Raw genomic sequence first — 21,334 nt, 5'->3', positions numbered from 1 at the left:
AACCATTTCCTAGATTATGTTGTTTATATTATATTCACTTACCTAGCCATATATTTTTTAAATGGTAAATTTTATGTATATATTTTATCAAAATACCTAGCCATATTTTTAAAAAAATATTTATTAGGTAGGATGTTTTTATTGAAGGTAACAGAAAACTCAATTCTGGATTTATGTATGGCTTAAATTATAAAGGGGCTTTATTGGTTCATGTACCTGAAAAGTCCAAAAGTAGGATATACTTAAGGAACAGTTTGATTTGGGCTCCAGCTTGTTGCATTAGCCATGATTCTGAAAGCTCTGCTTTGCTTGTCATTTTTTATCCTTAGGAGGTTTTTTTCATCGTGTTAAAATGGCTAACAGATGAGCCTTATATGTTTGCATAATATGCAGAATAAAAAACTGTAACCCATAATTTCCAGTAAAAGTTTTAAGAGTCACACAGTTTGAGCAAGACCAGAAGTAGTCACAATGCAAACAGATCTGATTATCCTGTTTGGTTTAAACCCTACCTACCAATCAGAGCCTACCTGTGGGGTTAAGGATGGGGATAATTCCTGTACTATGACCACTACATAATAAAGGAGAGAAAATAGATCTTGATGTAACAACCATAAAATCTACTTGAAACTATTACAGAGATGAACTGTAACTCAGCTAAAATTAGATTGTTTTAATAAAGTAATTTATGGTATAATATTACTTTTCAGTTTCTTAAGTTTCTAGTAAAAAAGTGAAGAAAGTTCGAATCCTAGAGCAAGAGGTAGGTTTTAAATGAAGTACAAGTAACCTTGGGAAATAAATACCTTTTCACATATAGAAATGAACTACAGTATAGACTAAGTGCTTGCTTTCGAGGGAGAGGGCGTGTATTATTTTTTTTATTGATGTCTTCTCCAAGTATTTTACTATGAAAATTTTCAAACATACAGAAGTTGAAAGAGTTCAACAGAGAACATCACAAACCCACCACCTCCATTCTAGTATTAATATTTTTGATATTTGTTTCATCTGTTGCTTTATTAGATATGTGTCTATCCACCATTCTAGCTATATTTTTTTTTTTTTCTGAGAGCTCAGGAGTGTGAGTGGGGAAAGGGCAGAGGAAGGAGAGAGAGAATCTGAAGGAGGTCCATGCCTAGCATGGAACCCCAGGCAGGGCTGGATCTCACCACTGTGAGATCATGACCTGAGCCAAAATCAAGAGTTGGATACTTAACCACCTGAGTCACTCAGGGGCCCCTTAGCTATCTTATTTTTTGATGCATTTCAGAGTAAGTTAAAGTTGTTATACTCTATCCTTAATTACTTAAACATGCATATCTTTAGGTTATTAATGACCTTTTGACTCAGAGACTTATACATGGAACTCTATGGCTTAAGGCCTCAATATGAATTAGATTATTATAGATATCATAATGGTAATTGCTGAAATAATTACTGAAAGAAAGGTCCGAGAGTAAAAGTGCATTTAAGTAAGCCTTTTATAAATATTACTTTATGGTCTCTTAATATAAAGTTTCTTTTATTGCATGACAAAAAGTTATATATTTAAGGTGTGTTCAGTGAAATTATAGAATACCAAGATTGTTGATGTGTTGGAGCTCTTTAAGTTTGTTACTTACCTAATGAGTTTTGCTTAGGAAATCACTTAACTGGCAATCTGTTGTTATCAGCTAGACCAAAAGAAAATACAGGTTACTGGTAAATTTATTAGTGTAGCTGACATTTTCCCACCTTATCAGAAAGAACTATGTAGACATTGCTTGAAAATAGAAAGGTATAAAAATTTTTGCAAAAAATAATCCTAAACATTAGATAATTGAATAAATTGTCTCAGAAGTGAAATTAAATTGTTATCCACTTTTTAGAATGTAATAGTTAACTGGATTTTTTTTTTTTTTTGGCACTGTAAATGTGTAGTTATTTAGTTACCTGATTTCAAGAGAGTCCTTAAAAGGGTTCAGTTCATCATTTAAATGAGAACCCATTTGCAGAACATAAAAACCACAGACTTAGATAAAAAGTTATTTATACATTTTAATTTATTAAATAGCACTTAGGACCTCTCTGACTTCACTTCAGTTTTTGAAATATCAGCTAGATTTGCTTAAAGCAGACTATTCAATCAGAATACCTTAGGCAGAGCTTTTCGACTGGTGTGTCTGTCACACTGGTATGCTACTAATATGTGATAAGTGTGCAGGGATGGGGGTCACTTCTAGAGTGCAGAGCTGCTTAATTACCCTTCCTTTGCCCTCAGTTTAATCAGTATGCCTTACAAGCTGTTGTTACAAACATTAAATTTCTTTATTGTAAAATTTCTCAACTGCCCAATTTTTTTTATTAAATATTGCCTTTCCTCTAAAGAAATCAGGGTGCAAAACTTTGGCTAAACCTTACTAAGACTCACCTTTAGGGGAAACATCTATGGAGTCAGTCACTTTTTTTTTTTTTTTTTTTTTTTTTTTAGTTTTGTTTTGTTTTTGTTTTTTTAATCTAAATGCTCTCTATACACAAACTCAGGACACCAAGATCAAGAGTTGCAGCCAGGTGCCCCTCTTAGTCACTTTTGTAAAACACATTTAATGATTTGTGTCTTGCCAGACTGTTTATCATGCAGGTTTCCCTACAGGAAAGAATTGGTATTAATTATTGTTAGTGGCCATTCAACAGCCTTTCAGACCTAAAGTATTTTGCTTTCTTGAACTTCTGTCTTGGAACATTAGAACTTACCTTGGGCTTTGTCATTTTATTCGCCCTGAGAATTTTATTTTGTTCTGAATGATATTATTGCTATGGGATATCCAAAATCCTCAAGAACTTTACCTTCACTGGGGACCAGATTTAAAGGTACCTTTTCTAAATCTGATTCTAAACCACAAATATCTAGCCTTTCCATCTCATCCATAAGGATTTCTTCCTAGTAGTCAATTGCACTTTCCATTTAATCAGCAATTATTTTCAAGGTAATTAATATGATATGATGCTAAAATTAGACTTAAAAGCCATCAAAGAGTACAGCTGAACACATATACTCAAAGTAGCCCCCTTTGGAAGTATATTTACTTAATCAGTTGCTGCTGCTGCCATTTACCAGGTCACATACAGGATTTGGAAAATACCTTCTATAAGGATAATGACTTTATTTATTTTATGTCAGCAAATATTCTCTCTCCATATTTTTTTTCTCTTTTCTACATTCTTTTCTTCCTTCTTGACTCACTACTTATTCCTAGTGCTTGACATAATCCTTTCCTACTTTGGGAATATACGGGACTGAGATGGAGTAAGTCTAGAACCAAGGAAAATTATGGGAAGGGGTAGTCATGAAACAGAGTGAATTTGGGTGATAGGTTTATTAGTCTTTATTATATTACTCTTTTGTTCTCTGTTTTTGAAATATTTTATTTAAAATGGGGAGTGGATAAAAATCAGATGCAGGCATAATTACATGTAAGCAGTATTAGACAACTATAAATTGATAATATGAGTCATTAGCTTAGGGCCATAAATGAAAGTATGCTTTAGCATTTCATCTTAATTTTTTTCTTTTTATATTGCAATTCCCATTGAAATAAGTGTGGGCTAAAATAAATAACTCAAGTAAAGTTTTGAAACAAATCCAAGAAAGCTAATTTGCTTGATCCTTTGCATAAATTCCCATATATTCTTGCCTCCTCAGGCAAACTCATGTTTAGAGTGCTGTGGGGGAAAAATGTGTCAACTGTTTATGTAATTCTTAGGCAATTGTTGGTTCACTCAGTTAGGAATAATAGTTTCTATTACACAGAGGTGTTGTGATGATTACATGTAAAGAGCTTAGAACAGTTGTTAGCACATTGTCAGCCCCAGTCCCTCTCCATCAGGATTGTACAAGAGAATTAAATCCTACAGAAAATAATCTGAGTAACTATTTTCTCAGTTCTTCTAAGTATGGTACATAGTACCACTCTAGATGCATAGGAGGAAAGTTAAATTATTACATACAGTGATGTTTGGGCATTAGGACTTAATTCCTTTGGGGAACCTCAATTGAGAACGTCTGATAAGTGTTCAAGATATGTTAGCTATTATTACTTTGTTTACAAGTGACAGAAACCCATATTTAAACTGGTTTAAATAATAAAGGGACTTCATTCATTCATATACAGTAAAACCTTGGATTGTGAGTAACTTGTCCTGTAAGTGTTGCACAAGATGAGCAAACATTTCTAATAAATGATAAACTTGATAAATGAGCAATGTCTTGCAATACGAGTAGTACATGATGTCAAATGCCACGTGATCACAGCTGAGACAATGGTGTCTCTCTCTCTGTCTCTCTCTCTCTCTCTCTCTCTCTCTCTCTCTCTCTCTCTGGAATTGTGGGTGATCGTCTCCCATGCTTGGATGCTCAGTCTCAGACCACAGTGTTTGGCAGAAATCAGTGATTTTTCAGAATGTTGGAAGGTGCCCACAACTGACACTAGTGTATTTTTGTCACTTAAAAGCACCTATGGATGGACAGTCGTTCGCTTTTCCATACAAGAGTAAGCTTAGGAATACTTTGCTTTATACCTAGGTCAGGCTGCCTACAGATGTAGACCCTTTTCTCTGCTGCCTTATTGCCAGCTATATTAAATAATTTACAGTATATGACAAGAGTTTATTAATACTGTACTGTAGTCAACATCTGTGTGAACATATACAGTGGTCCCCATGCAGAAAAAGAATCCATTGAGCCAGTAGATAGCAGTGATTCCATTAGTGATAGTGAAAATCATCCTACACAATAACCCCCTGTGAACGAACCACAAAGCTTTTCAAAGGTAAGTGCATGTTAATTTATTTTTCCGTATGTTTTGTATTTTTTTTATTATTTTGTATTACAGTATTGTAATCATTTTTATATGAACATTTTTGGGTTGTGGAACAAATCATCTGAGTTTCCATTATTTCTTATGGGGAAATTCGCTTTGATATACAAATGCTTTGGATTACGAGCATGTTTCCGGAACAAATTATGCTTGCCAACCAGAGTTTTAGTGTAAATGAAAACAAGTAGGGAAGGCTTCAGAGATGGTTTGATTAGGATTCTGAGTCAGTATCTCTGCTGTTTTGGTTCTGCCTTGCTCTGGTCAAACATTTCTTATTTGAGTATAATTGACACACAATGTTATACTAGTTTCAGATGTACAGCTTAGTGATTTGGCAAATTTATACATTACTCTGTGTTCACCACGAGTGTAGCTGTCATCTGTGCCATGACATTGCTGTTAGAATATCATTGATTATATTCCTTATGATCTGCTTTTTATTCATGTGACTTACTTATTCCATAACTGGAAGCCTGTATCTCCCTCTCCCCTTCACACCTTTTGCCCAACCCTATAAACCTCCCTTCTGGCAACATCAGTTTGTTCTCTGTATTTGCAGGTCTGATTCTGCTTTTTGTATGTTTATTCATTTTTTCATTATTTTTTTTTTAAGATTCCACTTATGTGTAGAGTCATATGGTAGTTGTCTTTTTCAGTCTGACTTAGCATAATAGGTCCATTTCACTTAGCATAATAGGTCCATCTGTGTTGTCTCAAATGGCACAGTCTCATCCTTTTTTATGGATATGTAATAGTCTGTTGTGTGTATGTATTTGTGTGTGTGTGTGTGTGTGTGTGTGTGTGTGTGTATACATACATTACATACACACACATACGTACTACATCTTCCTTATCCATTCATCTATTGATAGACACTTAGGTTGTGCTCTTCCTGGCTATTGTAAATAATGCTGCAATGAACATAGGGGTGCATATATCTTTTTGAATTAGTGTTTTTGTTTTCTTTGGGTTAATACCTGATAGTGAAAATACTGGATCAAATGGTTATTCTTTTTTTTTTTTTTTAATTTTTTTTGATGTTTATATATTTTTTTGAGAGAGAGAGACAGAGCATTATGGGGGAGGGGAGGAGAGAGAGACACACACAGAATCCAATGCAGGCTCCAGGCTCCAAGCTGTCAGCACAGAGCCCAATGCGGGGCTCGAGAACCTGTCAACCGTGAGATCATGACCTGATCCGAAGTCGGACGCTCAACTGACTGAGCCACCCTGGCACCCCTCAGATAGTTATTCTATTTTTAATTTTTTGAGGAACCTCCATACTGTTTTCCACAGTGGTTGTACAAATTTACATTCCCACTAATAGGTCATGAGGATTCCTCATACTCCACATCCTTGCCAACACTTGTTATTTCTTATCTTTTTGATTCTAGCCATTCATTCTGACAGGTGTGAAGTGATATATTATGTGGTTTTGATTTGCATTACCCTGATGATGAGTAATGTTGAACATCTTTTCTGTGTCTTCTTTACAAAAATGTCAAGTCCTCTCCACATTTTTTAATTGGATTGTTTGGGTGTTTGGTGTTGAGTTGCACAAGTTCTTTATATATTTTGGATATATATATATATATATATATATATATAGGTATATATATATATATGAATGAAAAATTTTCTTATTAGATATATTGTATGCAACTATCTTCTCCCATTCAATCAATAGGTTGTCTTTTTGTTTTGTTTTTGCCTTTTTGTTTTGTTGATGATTTCCTTTGCTGTGCAGAAAGCTTTTTATTTTGGTGTAGCCCCAATAGTTTATGTTTACTTTTGTGTTTGCTTTTGTTTCCCTTACCTTAGAAGACATATCTAGAAAAAATGTTGGTACAACTAATGTCAGAGAAATTACTGTCTGTGCCCTCTTCTAGGATTTTTATGGTTTCAGGTGTTCCATTTAGGTCTTTAATTCATTTTGACGTTTTGTGTGTGTGTTTGTGTGTGTGTGTGTGTGTGTGTGTGTGTGTGGTTTAAGTGGTTCAGTTTCATTTTTTTGCATGTAGCTGTACAGTTTTCCCACCACCATTTATTGAAGAGACCGTCTTTTCCCCATTGTATATCCTTGTCTCCTTTGTCATAGATTAAATGGCTATATAATAATGGGTTTATTTCTGGAGTTTCTATTCTGGGGTTCCATTAATTGTATGTCTATTTTTTTTGCCTGTACCAAACTGTTTTGATTACTACAGCTTTGTAGTGTGTATCTTCAAATCTGGCATTGTGATACCTCCTGCTTTGTTCTTCCTTTTCAGTATTGCTTTGGCTCAAGCTAGTATTTCTAACTAAAATTTAAAAATATATATATATTTTCTTAAATACAGGCTAGTGGCTAAAAATCATAAGGTGTCTGTTGAATATGTTTATGAAGCCTGGCACATTTGGAATATAATTATTAAATTAGTTATTTTTTTTAAGATTTTATTTTTAAGTAATCTCCACACCCAGTGTGGGACTCAAACTCACAACCCCGAGATCAAGAGTCACATGCTCTACCAATTGAGCTAGCCAGGTGCCCCTAAATTAGTTCTTTGCTTAGGTGATTATATGTGATATTCATGTGTTCAAATATATAAGAAAAGTTTTAAAGCCTCTAGGAATAATAGTTGTTCTTTATATCTATACAAATATTAGTTAACTGCTTCAGCAGGCCATATTCTAGTGAAAGGTTTTTAAGACCGGTGACCAAAAGGAGAAGAACAAAAAAACAAAAAGAGTGGGCTTATAGGAATAGCTTGTTGAAAGGATTTGAAGAACAAACTAAAGTTACATAAGAATGCAATCGGGATGGCAAGGATGGTTCATGCAGAAGAGTAATCCTGTTGGAATGATACCCTGACTTTATAGGGGAGCCACTCATTCTGTTACTGGAGCAGTTCTAGTTAGTTCTTTCTGCCAAGGATGTTGGGAGATGTGTAGAGGAAAGTAGAGCATGACTTGGCTGCAGTGAGAGTACCAAACCAGGTCCAGGGTCTCTTCTTACTGTGAATGGAAAGAGCAGTAGAGAGCTCCACATTGGAAAGTGCTCTGCAGAACAACCCGTTACTCTCAAGGTAATTTTACAGGACCTACAGCACATTTTATTGTAATTATTTATTATTATTATTATTATTATTATTATTATTATTATTATTATTTTTAGAGTGCATATGTGGTGAGGGAAGGGCAAAGAAAGAAAGAGAAAGAGAGAAAATGAGAATCTTAAGCAGGCTCCACACTCAGCACAGAGCCTGATTGATGCAGGGCTCAATCCATGACCCTGGGAGCATGAGCTGAATTCAAGAGTCGAATGCTCAACTGGCTGAACTACCCAGGTGCCTCTACAGAACATTTTAAAACCTACTTAAAAAAAAATTTTTTTTTAACGTTTAATTATTTTTGAGACAGAGACAGAGCATGAACGGGGGAGGGCCAGAGAGAGAGGGAGACACAGAATCTGAAACAGGCTCCAGGCTCTGAGCGGTCAGCACAGAGCCCGACGCGGGGCTCGAACTCACGGACCGCGAGATCATGACCTGAGCCGAAGTCGGACACTTAACCGACTGAGCCACCCAGGCGCCCCTAAAACCTACTTTTAAAAAAATCTGGGGCGCCTGGGTGGCTTGGTCGGTTAAGCTTCCGACTTCGGCTCAGGTCATGATCTCACGGTCCGTGAGTTCGAGCCCCGCGTCGGGCTCTGTGCTGACCGCTCAGAGCCTGGAGCCTGTTTCAGATTCTGTGTCTCCCTCTCTCTCTGGCCCTCCCCCGTTCATGCTCTGTCTCTGTCTGTCTCAAAAATAAATAAACGTTAAAAAAAAATTAAAAAAAAACCCTATAAATATTCAAGTAGCACTAAGATAACTTTTATAGAAACTTCAAAGCTCTTTCAAATCGAAATGTGTATCTTCTCTGTAGGTACTGATAATGAATGATCTTGAAGTTGGATTCTTAAGAGATAATAGCAAGTATAGAACAGTGTTCATAGTGTCTGTAGTATTAGTAAAAATATGTGTGTGTATGCAAATGTGTTTCGATACATATGTACAAAATATCATGGGAAGATTACAATAAAAAACAACTGTGATTGTCTCTATGGAAGGAAACCAAGTGATGGGTGAGTGTTAAAAGTAAACTAGTACTTTGTTGGTATCTGGAGTTACTCAGTAGTTTTAATAGATGTCTCTGGATCAGAGCTTCTTAACATTTCAAGCGTCATCACATGGCTTTTAGAAATAATCTGGCAATATAAAAAACAACTCATTTTTCACTCTCTAATAAGACCTATGTCTTAAAAGTCACATTTGTTTTCAGATGGTATATGAAAAGGCAGCTTCTCCCCTTCCCAATTTATATCCCTGGAAAATAATCACATATGGTTCTGAAACTAGCTGTTAGGATTCAAGCACCTTTTAATCAGCTATATCTAGGACTCCTGCCATACATTCCTAAGCTAATTAAACAAGAGATTCAGAGCTGTCCTTCCCCTTTTAAGAGTGGTTTGCAGAACCTTTTCTTTTTTCTCTTTCTCCTCTGCCACACAAAAGCTGATTCCCATGTAGCTGTGGGAGGCTCACTGCCTTATCAACTAAGCATTGAATCTCTTGTGGTATGGATAGAAAATCATTTATCCTCAAAGTAAGAAAATGCCTTTGAAATTCTAAGGTAATTTTTTCACTAGTACACCATTCAACTGTTGGTTTCTGAGAGTTTCTCAAAATGTACATTTTATAAGTTGTATTTGTTATAAACAACTTCCCTAAGCATTATATAGAAATAATCAGTATAAGTTACTATAAATTGCTTTTCAGAGATAGTTTGAGAACAGGTTTGTTCAGAATTTAGCTAGTTAAAGGATATGCCCTTATGCTGTCCTATATCTTAAAGTATTTGAGTACATGCTGTGAAAGTTGTCTCTTGTTTTTGGTTTGTTTTATTGTCATAAAACAGAAAGAAGAAGGAAAGCTTCAAGGACAGCTTAACAAGTCTGATTCTAACCAGTATATTAGGGAACTGAAAGATCAGATAGCAGAGCTGAATCATGAGGTAAGTGATCAAAATTTTGATCTTCACATATTTCTTTCTTCCTTCCTCTGTATTGTAACAACACTGTATTACTGGTTGTGACAGACTCTTTCCTGATAAATATTTTCTGTGAATCCCTGATTATAATTAAATAATAATATTTTAGAAAATTGTCTTCTTTTTACCAAAATTTGTTCTATTCCAATATTGAGGATAATTTTCCTTAAGCCTTTTTATGGTGATCTAAAATGCTTAATTAATATTTGCATGGCAAATATTTTTTTTTAGTGTAATCTGAAAACCTTTGATAGTTTGTCTAGGTGTCAAAGTTACTTCAATTGAAGTTTTCTTTACACCTATAGAATAATTAGCGTTATTTACCGTTGTAGATAGAGGGAAGTCTTTTCACTTTTGTCTTCTTACTCCTTTCATGGTGGTATTACTGAGATTGCAAAAAAAGGATACTTGCCTAATATCAGTTAACAGATTTCTTAGTACCTAAACACTTTTTAAACTGGCACTACCTTGAATCTGTGAAATTTAACTCATGAAATTTTCAGATAGTATTATTAAGAACTCTACTAAGTAATTTAAATTAATGTGCTTTGATTAGAGAGATACTTTTTGTTAATGTGGCTTTAGGTCAATTTCCTTGTTTTTTATTATTTTCTAATGGTAACTATTTATCTAAACATGAATACAGAAGCTTGTGTCTTGCCTTGAATTATTTGTACAGTAAGGTTTATTCACAGAGATAAGATTTGAATGGGTTATATAAACCTTATTTGTTAAGAAAGAAATTCATTTTGCCCACTAAATTAATTTAAACCTCAAAGGAAAAAGTTTGGACATTACTCTTTCCTGGTATTACATCCTTCAGTTAAAGTCTGAGTGTTTTGGGTAATACCTCCTGGAGGTAATCAATCTAAGTAAATTCTGAATGAAGAAACAAAACATTAACAAAGTTGATAAATCTTAGATGTGGTTTAATTTAACTTGTCCTGAAATTTGAGTGGTTATTCCAGTCATTTGCAACCATGATAGCATTTGAGGGATTCAGGATTATGAATAATCTTTACTTATTTGTTTGTGTGCTTTTTTTATAATCTGTTCTGATCTAAGCTATGTGTGAAAGAACAAGTTACAGATAAGATGTTCTAGAAAGTCTTATTGTTTTGAGAACCGTAGGAATTATTCCTTGTATTGAAAAGTTTTTCTCAAAGGAAATTTTGTCTAGAATAAAGCAATCTTCCCCTTATAATTTTGACTTAGAGTGATAAGGAACCTTTAATGTTGGTAAATTAAGAAAACTGTATATGGATTGACTGTATTTCCAAGCATAGTCTAAAAATCACCCAGCAAACATTAATTTTGCATGTCATAATCCTTACCTAAAAATGCTGTTCTCCTCATCAGGACTGGGAAAAAACTGTTCACAAGAGGTTTTACTTTAATGTCATTTTTTATGTGTGGCCTGTGAAAAATAATCTTTCATCTTACACAAACATGGAAAGAAAATCACTAGAGTAGAATTTTCTACTGTTAAAGAGCTACATTGTATAAGTTAAAAACTAGAACAGCTTGTGGCGAGATGCTAATTTTGTATACTCATACTATTCAAAGTACACAGGTCCTGGGTTTAAGCAGACCCCAGTGAGAAAACATGGTAGAGAAGGGGGTGAGTACAGTGTAGGTGGGGACCACACAAGAATGCAGAGGTGAGAGTGACTGAGCATGGGTCTGGGAGTTTAGAGGCCAGACTCTTAAGAATTAAGAATTAATGTGGGTAAATTGTGGGAAATAAGGGTAGATTAAATAGAACCAGCTTATGGTGAATCTTCAAAGCTAGAAGAGATCAAATTTCCTAGATAAAGTGAAACCATTATAGATCTTTAGTTAGAGGTTCATTTTCATTATGTTTCCTGAGCAGATTTTAATACCTTCACCTGTTTCAAAGTTTTATAATTAAGGAACGGATAAATGAAAACAAGTGTAAGTTTAAACCAAGATAATAGTTGTAAGTACATTTATTATACACATTACTATTTGTTGGACCAGCTTCTCAAGAGGGTTAAATAAGGAATCACTTTTTCATTCTAGTGATTTTTCATTCACAATGGGGGGGGGGGGGCTTAACGAAAGTCAGTCTGATCTCTCCAACTTAACTTTTGCCTGTGTGCTAGAATTTGCCAGAATCTTTAGCTTTCAACATAAAAATTAACTTTCAATTATTAATATTATTGAACATGTGACTGTTGATACTTTCTTAGCTGATTTTTATACTTCTCAAAATGCTGAAGGAAATGTTGCAGATTGATCTTCCTAAAGGGATAGCAATTCTGTACTTGTTATAACAATTGTGATCACTTAACTTAGTTGGCTCTATGAAATAGTAGAGAGGATTAAGTGGGTTATTTTTTATGACTGAATATAGTGTTGATCTGTAAAAAAAACATTAGTAGTTACTATTTATTGAGTACTCTCTATTGGTCAAGAATTGTGTCAGACAGTTCATATTTATAATTACTACCCTTCATAATTATCCCACATGATGGTGGTATTCTCAGTTGAATTAGATTAGAAAATATGTCATCAATATTTAAAAGTCTAAAGAAACTCAATTAATGACAATATTTTAACTGTGTTGTTCCTCCCTGACACATTATTTTGCATACATCCAATAAGTGAATTCTGTAAATGACCTAGCAGCAAGAGCTCCCTTTCTCTCCTTGTTAGCATTGCAAATGGAGATTTATCTTCACTTCCTGCAGTTTACTGTGATCCATCCAAATGCCTTCTCTGACTCACAACCCCTGCAGTTTCTACCATCACTACCTAATTTATGCTTTTAGTTTTACCTACTTCCCATAGAAATTTTTTAATTTGGAGACTCTTATACCCTACCAAGACCCTCAGAGAAACCACTGTGGAAATCCTTGATGCCCCAGATGTGGCAAGAGCCATGGTTAAATTCTCCCTTATCCCTATATCCTGTCCTCATACATACATAGAAAATACATACATACATACATACATACATACATACATACATACATACATAGAAAAGAACCTGGGTCCCAACTCAAGTGTGTGTTCCTTATTCCATCTTCCTTACCTCCTACGCTTCCATCCGTCTGTCATCACAGCTCCTACTAGGCACTAGGTTTAGAACTAAAGATTAATTAAAGATTGAAACAATGCATATCCCTCAAGGGGCTCACAGTCTAACAACAGAGATAGGTATTCAAATAAACAAATGGCAATACATAACGAAAAATATGGCATTTAGTAGTTACCATTTAATAGTCATTGTGTCAGACACTCCTAAATGTTATACTTACATTATTTCTTTTAATCTTCACAACATTCCTATGAAGTAAGTAGCATCATTATTATTCACATTTTACATGTAATAAAACTGAGGTTCTGGGGTATTAAATAACTCCCCATGGTCATATACGAATTAGTAATAGAAATAGGGTGTTAGTTCAGAGTATATGACTCTAAGCCCATTCATGCACTTAACCGCCATATGCTATAGCCTGCTTTGAAACATACAGGAATAAAATAGTAACAGCATCTGGGGTGGGTTTTGAAAAATGAAATTTATCAGGCAGATTGGGCATCAGGAACACTTAAGTCAGATATATAAACCAAAATTGTAGTTTCTAGGAAATTTGAATAAGCCATGTACTTTTGCAACATAGGTCTGTCTTCTCATAGCTACTGATCACTAAAGACACAGAATACTTTCTGAATGCCAGGAAAGGGATCTAGAAGAAGGTAGAAGATTATTCCCATTTAGTAGCCAAAGAAAATATACTCAGGACTCATTTTAGGTGTAGACATACTGAGAAGTATAATCCTATGTCTCAGTCAAATTACCAGTTGACTAGCTTCCCTGGGTCCTTTGGAGCCTTGCTACCATTTACAGTGTTTTATAGGAAAATGCATGCTAAGCAGCTGATTTGAGAATGTTTTTGAATATAGATTATATATTTTCATTTGTTCTTGATGGTGATATATTCTTGTGGATGTTCTAGGAATAGGTAAATTTATTCCAGTCTAAAGATAGTTCATTTATTTTAAAAGTTAAATGTTTTCCAGTTAAACAGCTTTGCTGAATTTTTATGATGTCATAATAGTTTTAATGTACTTTATGTCCTTAAGATCTCATGAAAGTAATTCTAGTTATATTTGTTTAGTAGGTTTTCTACATAGAGCAAGTTTTCTCTTTTTTTTTAAATGCTTATTTATTTTTGAGGGGGAGAGAGAGAGAGAGAGAGAGAGAGAGAGAGACAGAGCGCAGGCAGGGGAGGGGCAGAGAGAGAGGGAGACAGAGAATCTGAAGCAGGCTCCGGGCTCCTAGCTGTCCACACAGAGCCCTACTCCGAGCTCAAACTCACAAACCACCAGATGATGACCTGAGCCGAAGTTGGATGTTTAACCGACTTAGGCGCCCCCTTTCTAGTAATAGTTCGTAAACCAGGTGTAGATACTTGGGATGGTTATTTTAATCTTCACAATTATCCTGTAAAAATCATTATTCCCGTTTTATAGCTGAGAGGCTAAATAACATGTCCACAGTCACATAACTAGTAAGTAGCAGAAGCTTGAATCAGGACTTTCAGTTGACTCCAATGCATTAAACTTAGAATGAAGTAGAACCAAAACAAACTATATATTTTTTTAAAAAAAGAAAAAACCTTCAAAGCATTTTTGTTGATCAATAAATATCCTGCGTTGTTCTACACATAATGAAGCGAATTTGTAAATGATGCAGAGTAGCAAACTTCAATTTTGTGAGACACAGAAAACTATAGGAGTGTAATATGGAGCCATGAATAAGACCCATGCAAAAATGCATACCACAGAATTATCAATATATTTCTTAATAAGTGGTCCTCAAACCAGGCTCTAAGGTTTTCAGCACTCAGCACCAAAAAAGGGGGAAATGTCACTTTAAACATTTCAGAGTGAATGTGTAATGAAAACAGACCAGTTGGTTAGGAGAGCCACAACTATTCCTTATGGTAAGACCAAACAACAATTTTTTCATTGTTTGTTCCTAAAGGAAACCTTCTAGTCTGATCAACTATGATAGACTAGCTATTATCCTTAACTTTCTATGATATAATGGGTTCATAATCATAAAAATTGAACAATTTAAAGAACAGGAACTCTTTATAAACTTTTGATAGAAGTATAACATGGAGGAAAGTACCCAGGTAACAAGTTTAAGTTTTTAATTTTTATATAAATGGCTTCTTATATGTTCTTCTGTGTCTTGCTGCTTTTGTTTAAAATTGTGAAATTCAACCATTGTTATTTTTAAATGTAGCTATAGATTGTTTAGTCTCATCACTGTATAATTTTCCTTTGTATAAATATACAGTTTATCTTTTCTGTTAGTGAACATTGAATTATTTCCAATTTGATCTTTTAACATTGCTGCAGTGAAGACAGTTCATATTGTTCCACATCCTCATCGACATGTAGGACTGTTGGTCTTTATCTAATTTTAGTCATTCTTTGCCTGTGAAGAAGTTTCTCATATGGTTGGTTTTTTTTAATGTTTTTCTTTAACGTTTATTTAGTTTTGACAGAGACAGAGCATGGATGGGGAAGGGCGGGGGGTGGGAGGGGGTGCTTCAGAATCTGAAGCAGGCTCCAGGTTCTGAGCTGTCATCACAGAGCTCAATGTGGGGCTCGAACCCATGAACCATGAGATCATGACCTGAGCCAGAGTCAGGTGCTTAACTGACTGAGCCACGCCAGGCGCCCCTCTCATTATGGTTTTAATGTGTACTTCCCTAATTACTAATAAATTGAGAAACTAATAAACTAATAAATTAATAAACTAATAAATTGAGAAACTTTCCCCCCAGCACCTAGAACAGTGTTGCCATATAGTTGGTACTTCATGAAAAAAAAAATTAATGAATAAATGATTACAACAAAAGGCTTTGCTAATAAGGTAACATACAAACTGTGATGGGAATGCTAAGAAGCTTCCTGATGTACAAAAATCAGTGAGAAGAACATTCCAGGCAGAAGAGAAAAAAATAGCAGAAAGATCTTAGAAGAAAATGTAATGGATTTTGTGAGAAATCATACTAATGTGGCTGGAGTATAGTAGAGGATGGGGGAAGAATGGTAGGAGATAAGATTAAAGAGGTAGATGAGGTAAAATCCTATATAGTGCTTTATAAGCCAGGAAAAATGTTTGTGTTTTATTCTTGGTTCAGTGGGAAGCCTCTAGATGTTTTTGTTGTTGTTGTTGTTGTTTTTGTTGTTTTAATTGTATTTGAGAGAGCGAGAGAGAGAAAGAAAGTGCAAGCAGAGAACGGGGCAGAGGGAGAGAGACAGAATCTCAAGCAGGCTCCATGCTCAGTGCAGAGCCCGACTTGGGGCTTGATCACATGACCATGAGATCATGACTTGAGCTGAAATCAAGAGTTGGACACTTGGGGCACCTGGGTGGCTCACTTGGTTAAGCATCTAGTTCTTGGTTTCAGCTCAGATCATGATCCTGTGATTCGTGGGTTCGAGCCCCACAATGGACTCTGTGCTGATAGCATGAGCCTGCTTGCGATTCTCTCTCTCTCTCAATCTCTCTCCCTCCCCCCCTCCCTCCCTCCCTCCCTCTCCCTCCCTCTCCCTCTCCCTCCCTCTCCCTCCCTCTCCCTCTCCCTCTTCCTCTCCCTCTTTCTGCCTCTCCTCTGCTTATGCTCTCTCTTCTCTCTCAAAAATAAATAAATTAAAAAAAAAAAGAGTTGGACACTTAACTGACTCAGCCACCCATGCACCCCAGCCTTTGGATGTTTTTGTTTTGTTTTGTTTATTTATTTTGAGAGAGAGAGTACAAGTAGGGGAAGATCAGAGAGAGAGAGAGAGAGGGAAAGGAGAGAATCCCAAGCAGGCTCCACAGTGACAGCACGGAGCCTGATGTGGGGCTGGAACTCATGAAGGGTGAGGTCATGACCTGAGCTGAAACCAAGAGTCCCATACTTAACCGACTGAGCCACCCATGTGCCTGCCTTTGGATGGTTTTAAGCAAAGAGTGATGTGATCTGATTTGCCCTGCCTGCTGTATGGTGAATTGATTGTAGGAGAGCAAGAATAGAAACAGGAAAATGGAGGCTGTTAAAATAGTCTAGGTAAGAGCAAAGGTAGCTTAGAAGCATGGGAGAAATAGAATTGTTAGCAACATGAATATATTAGAGATATATTTTAGAGATTGAGAATTTGCTGATGGGTTATAGGAGGGACATAAGGTAAAATAGTGACTCCAGAGATTTTTGGCTTGCCAATTGGATGATTGGTGCCATTTACTTAGGTTGGGAAGGGTAGAAGATCAAGAACTCTGTTTTGTTTATATTAAGGTTGAGATTCCTGTTAAACATGAACATGAAAATAGTGAAGTGGGCTATGGATATGTGAATATGAGGTTCTAAAAAGAGGTTAGGGCTAAAAATAGGTAGTCATTGGAATGTTAATATTATTCATAGACAAAGAGAAGGGGGTCCAGGAGCAAGTTCATGGCACTCTTGACCTTTAAGATCAAGAGAGCCAGCAAAGGAGATCAAAACTACTGGTCAGTTGGGAGGGAAACTGGCAGCTGTGGATATAGAAGCCCCAGAAAGGAGACTTTTAAGAAGGGAACATTTCAACATAGTTATTTTAATTAGATTTTAAACTTCCCTGGTCCTCTTGAAGAATGAATTTATTAAGAAAGATTTCTTCAGCATTTTTTTTTGTCATTTATCAGAGAATGATGGATGATTTATGAAAGAAGTTGACAGGAGGAATTGTCTGTCACTGAACAATTACTGAGCACCCCCCCCCCCCGCCACTTCCTGAAGAACTTAGAGAAATGTAAGCTATTTTAGGATAAACCTGGCCAAAAAATAAAACACGATTATAGGATGCTGTAAATAATATACAACCCAGGTAGGTGAAACCAACTTTCATTTTAAGGATAGCCTTTGTGCTGGTTCCCAGTACACAGGTCTTCTGCCATCTTCCTGTCTTCTTTATTGAGGAGGCTGTTTAAGTTATCATATGTTACAAGAATCTTCTTTTGTTTCTACTAGCCAAGTACAAAATTAGAAGTTTGAGTTAACAAATGGAAATCTAAACAAAGCCCATTCTGAAGTTTGGCTTAGAAAATGTTTTTACATAGAGGCCCCTGGATGCCTCAGTTGCTTAAGCATCTGATTCTTGATTTCAGGGTCATGATTTGAGCCCCACATTGAGCTCCGCACTGGGCGTGGAGCCTGCTTAAGATTCTCTCCCTCTCCCTCTCCCTCTGCCCCTACCCTTGCACGTGCGCTCTCCTGCACACTGTCTGTCTCTCTCTTTCTCTCTCTCTCTCTCAAAGAAAAAAGTTTATATGTGAGTACTCCTTTTTAAATTTTAATAACTGTTGATATATGCTTGAGCTATAGATTTAGTTAAATATCTACCAAAAAGCATTTTAATGTCCTGACCATTATTAATATGTTTAATATTGATACTCATTTGTTATTAACTAGAATTTTTTCCAGTGAGGAGCTTTCAGAATCAAATGACAGGCTGCCCTTTTGTAACTGTTTGAATCTTTTTTCCTTGCTCTATATTCTTCAGTTTAAAAGTCATTTAGTATATGTGCAAAGCAAGCACCAATTTAAAAGTAGTTAATAAAATCACCTGGACTTGACTTTTTTTTTAAAGACTCTTGGAGACTCATTCAACATTGATCTTCATCTAGGCTTTAAAACAAGAATATTAAAGGTAGAAAAGAGGTTAGTAATTTGGCTCTGTAGTTACTGGCAGCTGTTTTTTTCCTCTTTATTTCAAACTGAAATATCGTTTTTGTTTTTTTTAACCATGTGCTTATTCTGTATTGACTGTTTCTACCAGTATTTATTGCCTTTTAAATCTTGCAAAACTCAGTATTTTACCTAGTTTACAGAGGATAACCTAAAATAGAGTTGACATTTTTACAAATTGCTATGATAACAACAGTGTACTGGTAGAGGCAGAAATAAGGAACAAAAACAATGTTTTCTTTTGTATTGATGTCTGTTGAATCTTAATTTTAAAATTATTGTTTAAGAAAAATTTCAATACATGGAGTTATAAGCTTTTATGTATGTTGTTACAGTAAAAAGTGCCATGTTTCTGATGTGGCAACTTCTTAATAAAAGAACATATTCCCTTAAATTTGTTCTTTCTCTAGTTAGAGCAATGTAAAGTATCACGCAGGAGCTCACATAAGCCTCACCGTAGGTAAATTGTTTTTCTTTGCTGCCAAAAGATCTCATGTAGATGTATGATCGTATTTGTGCTCTTATGAAAATTGCTTTAATACTCTTGAATTAAATGTTTAGCACTGTTTTTAAATCTTACAGTCCCCATTTATAGATAAAAAAAATTCATTCTTAATGACTTCTTTACATTAATGTTATTACTCCTATTCCTCTTATATGTTCCATTAACTCTTGGGTAATTAGTTTATCTTATTTGAAGTCATAAGATAAAAAAATTATACAATACTTTATGTCTGCAATAATATCACTGTGTGGAAGACTTAAAGCTGAGATTTCTGACTGATAGTATTTTTAAGCCAGGCATGTTCTTAAAGTTAATCTAGTTTTTCACTTGATAAATGAGGAAGCTGGGGCATAAGAGTTAAGGGACTTACCCAAAGTTACACAGCTAGTAATGGAAGAGACGGAACTACTGCCCAGGCATTCTGACTTCTGTTCTGCTACATCCCACTGCCCTACCACAATCCTCCCGACCCATTTACTTGTCACATGTTAGATATAGTAGTTCCATAAGTGTTTAATTAAATTAAAATGAATTACTTCTCACAGATGGGAACCTACTGTCTAGTTAGTAGGACTCTACTGTCACCTAGTATTTTCTTCCAGCATCAGATTCTGGACTTCTCTTCCATCTGAAACTGGGGAATTGGTCTGACTTAACCCTTCTATTTTGCTTCAGTTTCCAGTGGGTGCTAATAAAATCTTAGCTTTTAAATATTAGATGATTTTCTGAAAATAGAAGCAACTGAGATTTTGTAGCCAAATTTGACATTCCCAGAAACAGAGAAATAGATAAAAATAGTTAACCTAATTTCATATATGCCTATCACTTATGAAATACAAGCTTACCCACGGACATATATTAGCTCAGCTATTCAATACATCCTTTTGCAAGAGTTTGTTTAACTTGTGACCAAACTTCCAGCAATTGTTTCTGCATTAAATTTTTAAAATCTCCAAGGCTATAATCTTTCCATTCATTCTTTGCCTCCAAAAAGAATATGTAACACATAGAAAATCTATAATAACCCCATATAGGACACCTTACTTTTGATTCAAGACTTTTAGACCATTTTCCAGTTTTGTGCTCTATTCATAGGACAGTATTCTACCCAATTATATGCCTCTGTGTATCCTGTTCCTACTATAGGTAAAACAAGATGTTTAAATTTGCTAATGAAAATGTGTATTTCTGATTATGATAATTTCATTAAAGAATGGGAGTTGAATCATGAGAACATGACAAAAAAGATAGGTCTGGTAGAAGAGAGTAATAAAGAGAGATAATGAAATCACTTAAAAAAGGAAAATTAAAAACAAAAAACAGGGTAAGAAAAGGAATTAGACCCTAGTGAGGATGAGATACCCAGGAAAGAAGACCCTTAGGAGTATCAACTAATGTAGGATACGACTCAAAAAGAGTTAAGAGATTTCTAGGATGACATCTGGTGAGCAGTCAATGTAGAGAATATAGACTCAGTCAGAAATGAGGGATTTGAATCCAGTACTCAGAATTAAAGAATCAAGTAAATAACCTCAAGAGATAATGTCTCGCTGGCCAAGGGACAGAACCAGTTGGAATTGTAAAGTCAGACTTGGATATGAAGCTGTGTCAGATGGGATATTTTTCTGATATTGTGCCAGATGCTATGCAAAGTACAGTGTAGTCTTATTCTCAAGGAATTTACAATCTAATGGGAGAAAGTGGAAAGTTAATTTAACAAAGACTGTATGGTTGGTACAAACAGTGAGTACTAAATAGTTCAGAAATGGGAGATAACATAGCACATAATTTTGTTTGTTTTAATTAATGGTTGTTGTACTATCCTTGATGCTTACCGGCAAGCCAAACTGCAAGTTCCTTGCAGAGATTGTGTCTTATTCAGCCTTATATTTCTTAGAGCCTTTGAAGAATCCTAACACTGTACTATGAACTCGTGGATTCAGTCAATTCTCTTGGTGTTCAAGTTGTCCTGAATTTGATGAGTGGAAACTCGTTTCAAGTATCTTTTTTTTTTTTTTTTTTTTTTAAATAACCAGTATCTTTTTTTTCTACAACTCCATTAGACTTTGAACAATTCTGTGTTTTCTGGCACTAAGTGGCAAGTTTTTACATAGTACTTTACATTAATTGAGAACAGCTAA

The 21,334-nt window shown here is 35.3% G+C and overlaps 1 protein-coding gene across 18 annotated transcripts in view; it reads left to right on the top strand.

The window, feature by feature from the left end:
* Window positions 1-21,334, top strand: part of EVI5 (ecotropic viral integration site 5) — a 236,664-nt gene that overhangs the window by 196,886 nt on the left and 18,444 nt on the right. For 16 of the 18 annotated variants that reach the window (XM_042997888.1, XM_042997886.1, XM_042997889.1 and 13 more), the window contains one exon: window positions 9,801-9,896. The exons of 1 other annotated variant lie outside the window; for it this stretch is intronic. In XM_042997888.1, coding sequence (XP_042853822.1) covers window positions 9,801-9,896 — 96 coding nt within the window. Of the gene's footprint in view, window positions 1-9,800; window positions 9,897-17,646; window positions 17,683-21,334 lie in introns of those variants that run through there. One more of the 18 variants, XM_042997898.1, reaches the window with a different exon arrangement.

Source organism: Panthera tigris, chromosome C1, assembly GCF_018350195.1.
Source record: "Panthera tigris isolate Pti1 chromosome C1, P.tigris_Pti1_mat1.1, whole genome shotgun sequence".
NCBI lineage: Eukaryota > Metazoa > Chordata > Mammalia > Carnivora > Felidae > Panthera > Panthera tigris.
This window is presented reverse-complemented; position numbering and strand designations above follow the sequence as displayed.